Here is a 4,415-nt window from a genome sequence, read left to right as displayed (position 1 = left end):
CTAATTTGTAATTTATGATGGGTGACGTGTTTGGTAAAATTAATAATACAACTAACTTATAAATATAAAATGATATAAAAGATATTTAATATATATTTATTTTATTTTAAATTAAAATAAATTATAAAAGATAAAAGAGAATTTTTATTAAAATAATAAAATAAAAATAGTAGAAAAAATAATAAGTTATAAATTATAAACTATATTACTATTTAAAATAGTCTCTGAAAAATAAGTTATAAATTAGTAAAATAAACTATAAATTTATCAACCATTACAAAAAAAAATCTAAATTATCATATATGTTTATAAATTATAAATTCGAAAATGTGTCGGTACTGGTATGTGTAAAATAAATTTAAGAAACATCACTTAGATTACCTGTCATCCACATAGCACTTAAATATTACCGTATGCACTTAACATGATACACTTAAATATTATCCACATTAGTTGTTGTCGCTTTTACTCCAACCTACTCAAGCCTTGCAAAAAGTCTTCAACCACTTTCGTCTCTAGTTGAGATTGAGATTGAGGTATCCATCTATTTAAGATGTAGGGACCCAGCTTTTGTGCCCTCGTTCATATTTTTGCTTAATCATTAGTCGTTGGGTTGTTAGTTACTTGCAATGACGATACCGACAATTCCCGGAAGCTCTGGCTATTTGGACATACACCCTGAAAGAAAAATTTCTATGTTCAAGAATCCTTACATTTTAGGACTCACTTATGTAGCTAGCATTGGTGGATTGCTTTTCGGCTACGACACTGGTACAAACTACAAATATTTTCCTCTCTTTCTATTATTCATCATGAATTCTAACTAAACTTTCAACACCATAATCAATTAGGTGTTATATCAGGAGCTCTTCTCTATATTAAAGATGATTTTCCTGCGGTCAGACAAAGTCATTTTCTTCAGGAAACTATTGTTAGCACGGCAGTGGCTGGTGCCATTGTTGGAGCAGCCATAGGTGGTTGGATTAATGACAGTTACGGAAGAAAAAAGGCAACCATCATTGCAGACATTTTCTTCATTCTTGGAGCAATTGTCATGGCGGCTGCACCAGATCCTTATACTCTCATACTTGGTCGTGTTTTCGTTGGTTTTGGTGTTGGTGTTGCTTCCGTTACTGCTCCTGTTTATATTTCAGAATTGTCGCCATCAGAAATAAGGGGAGCACTAGTTGCCACAAATGTGCTTATGATAACTGGCGGAGTGTTTGTTTCTTATCTAGTAAATCTTGTTCTTGCACGGGTCCCCGGGACATGGCGATGGATGCTCGGAATTTCGGGTGTGCCAGCAGTAGTTCAGTTTTTTCTCATGCTCTTCCTGCCTGAATCTCCCAGATGGCTCTACATAAATGTAATAGAGTTTTGATATTTTTACCTTTAAAAAATCAGTGCTTTACTATAATTATTTCCCTTGGCTTGCAGAGTAGGGAAAACGACGCCGTTATTGTGCTTGGTAAGATATATGGCTTTGATCGTTTAGAGGATGAAGTTGCTTTGCTTACAGCTCAATCTCAGCAAGACCGCCGAAAAAGAGATAATGTCGGATTATGGCATGTTTTTAAATCGAAAGAGATCAGACTTGCATTCCTGGCAGGTGCTGGACTACAGGTAAAAGTTAATTTAGAGATCCTATTAAACCTTCTTCTAAAGATGTGCTTCAATGAATGTTTGAAGAGTAACATATTGGTGTATCGGTTGTACAGGCTTTTCAACAATTTGCTGGTATAAACACAGTGATGTACTACAGTCCAACAATTGTTCAAATGGCGGGCTTTCACTCTAATGAATTGGCTCTTCAACTCTCTCTCATAGTTGCCAGCATGAATGTTGCTGGAACCGTTCTTGGCATTTACCTTATTGATCATGCAGGGCGGAAAAAATTGGCCTTATATAGCTTAGGAGGAATAATAGCATCGCTGATAATCTTATCCGTCTCGTTTTTTAACCAATCTTCTGCCACTGCTGCAAATCAAAATGATTTCTATGGATGGCTTGCAGTTGCCGGTTTAGCCCTATACATGGCTTTCTTCTCGCCGGGAATGGGACCTGTGCCATGGACAGTAAACTCTGAAATATATCCACAAGAGTATCGAGGAATGTGCGGAGGCATGTCAGCTACTGTGAATTGGGTTTCAAATTTGATTGTGGTTCAGTCATTTCTTTCTATTGCAGATGCTGCTGGGACTGGTCCTACTTTCTTGCTTCTTGCAGTTATAGGTGTGGTTGCATTTTTGTTTGTGGTTTTCTTTGTTCCGGAAACCAAAGGATTGACATTTGATGAAGTGGAACTGTTGTGGAGGGAGAGAGCTTGGGGTAAGAATCTTGACACTAAAACTCTTCTTGAGCGTGGAACTCAATCCTCCTAGAAGCTGCATCCATTTAAATATGTTGTTATTCTATGAATAAATCTCAGGTAATATAGGTGGAATTGTTGCTTGTAGTAGTTACATGCCTTCAAAATATAATTCTATGAATGTCACTTTTAACTAGGGCCGGCCCAACGCTTATGAGGCCTAAGGAGAAACTTTATTTAAATTATTTTAAAAATAATGTTTGAAAAAATGGCCTGTTATGTAGCATTGTTGTTATACAAAACAGCCATAATAGAATATGAATTCATGTGCCAAAATATAATTGTTTAGATCTTTCACCATCAAGCCAATGTGTTTCCTGTTATATTTTATGAAACATTTATTTATTATATATATATATATATATATATATATAATATATATAATATATATATATATATATATATATATAATATAAGTTGAGGTCTATTTTAAAGTCTAAAAAACTTTCGAGGGTATAAGGCGATAGCTTCACTCGTCATGGACTTGGGTCAACCCTGTTCTTACCTGTCGGTCTCATATATAGGGGCTCAATTTAAAAAAAAGTTAGTAATCTTAATATAGGAAGAAGTATTTTTTAAGGGTAAAATAAATAAGGCACAAGTGTTAGAAAGAAAACAACTAAGGGTAACAGCAATCCTATAACAAAAGCAAAATAAGAGGAAAAAAAAAAGAAAAATCAGTCAAAAAATAGAAAAACCTGAAGGTCATCCAAAGCAAAGGAAGTCACCAGAACTGACCATTGCACTACTCCACCCAAAACAACCAAGTTAGACCTCAAAACTACTGATCCACCATCAACAGAATAAGGATCAGCAGACTAAAAACCAAACTACTAAACAACTCAGTAGAGGGACCGATATTTGAAACCACTATTAGTTTAAGCATGTTATAGGATTCTAAAGTCAACCCGGAAAAAGGAAAGAGATCACAAGTAGCCTGCAAGAAAACCAAGTCCATGTCAAAAAGATACTCTTATCCACCATCTATTTTGCATTTGTAGTAGCACTTGTGAAAAGCTTATCATTACGCACACATGACATGGTCCAAACCATTGCGTGCCAGATTATAGGAAGGAGTATTGTTCACACAACTATGATAAGTGGGGTTATTGTTTATTAATTCCATAAAATCTACAATGTAAATCACATTGCTAAGCATTTCAATTTTTCATCAATGCAAAATTAGGAAAGGGATCATGTGACTTTATTATTCTTGTGACTGTCATTTTAGTGTTTTTAATAGATAAGTGAACGATTAAAATAATTTATTTATTAAGAGAAAATGATTGATATAGAGTGAGATAAAGGGAAAGTTAACAAAGTCACTAAAGGCCAAAGTCTCCCAATCTTGATTCTCAAACTTGACAACATCAGATCTTCATTAAAAATAATTATGAAATTAAACAGTTTAATCGCACCAATAAATTTGATGTGTGGGAACATAGAAAAATATCATCCGAAATAAATGATATTCAACAAGAAATAACTTTATGTGCAATAAGACACCTTAACTTAGCATAATAACATAAATGACAAGAAACACAATAACTTGTTTATCTAATTCGATCAAACAATCTACTATAGGGAAGGAAACAGTCCTCTGATTCTTAATACTTCCAAGAGTTTTTGCTAAAAATTACAAACGAGTTACAAGAAAATAGTCACCAAAGTTTTCAAGAACAAACCTTATTTTCTACTTAAGTATTTCTCAAGCTTTTCAACTCCTTATATATGAGTTACACAAGCTCGATTTCCCATTCTCTCATACATATTTCTAAGGTTTTCCAATTTTCAGGAACACATCCTTAGTAATTTTCTCTTGCCACTCTAATATTACCACTAGGATTCTTAAACCCTTATTTTTGTCTTTAACTCTAAAGTTCTGAGATTATGAAAATAAAAATGATAAAGGCATATTTATATCTGTTGAAATCTAAAGTATCCATAACAAGCCTAAAACTCAACCCATTAACAAACGGATCTACGAGTCACAAAAACAATGAAGCATAATACACATGAATTGAGAAATCAGACCCATTATCGCGTT

General features: G+C 33.8%; 1 protein-coding gene across 1 annotated transcript; it reads left to right on the top strand.

The window, feature by feature from the left end:
- The first annotated feature begins 484 nt into the window (after window positions 1–484).
- Window positions 485–2,691, top strand: LOC127095159 (inositol transporter 1). Its single transcript, XM_051033891.1, has 4 exons — window positions 485–771; window positions 852–1,366; window positions 1,438–1,623; window positions 1,719–2,691. Exons 1-4 carry the CDS (start codon window positions 630–632, stop codon window positions 2,379–2,381), a joined length of 1,506 nt encoding a protein of 501 aa, XP_050889848.1. The 5' UTR covers window positions 485–629; the 3' UTR covers window positions 2,382–2,691.
- The last annotated feature ends 1,724 nt before the right edge of the window (window positions 2,692–4,415 follow it).

This window comes from Lathyrus oleraceus, chromosome 6 (genome assembly GCF_024323335.1).
Source record: "Lathyrus oleraceus cultivar Zhongwan6 chromosome 6, CAAS_Psat_ZW6_1.0, whole genome shotgun sequence".
Classification (NCBI taxonomy): domain Eukaryota; kingdom Viridiplantae; phylum Streptophyta; class Magnoliopsida; order Fabales; family Fabaceae; genus Lathyrus; species Lathyrus oleraceus.
This window is presented reverse-complemented; position numbering and strand designations above follow the sequence as displayed.

Bases quoted from the DNA above. Each gene is read 5' to 3' on its own strand.
- LOC127095159 (XM_051033891.1), top strand. From the start codon at position 630: ATGACGATACCGACAATTCCCGGAAGCTCTGGCTATTTGGACATACAC. The intron at 772-851 runs GTACAAACTACA...ATAATCAATTAG, and splicing joins GCTTTTCGGCTACGACACTG to GTGTTATATCAGGAGCTCTT. The intron at 1,367-1,437 runs GTAATAGAGTTT...CTTGGCTTGCAG, and splicing joins CCAGATGGCTCTACATAAAT to AGTAGGGAAAACGACGCCGT.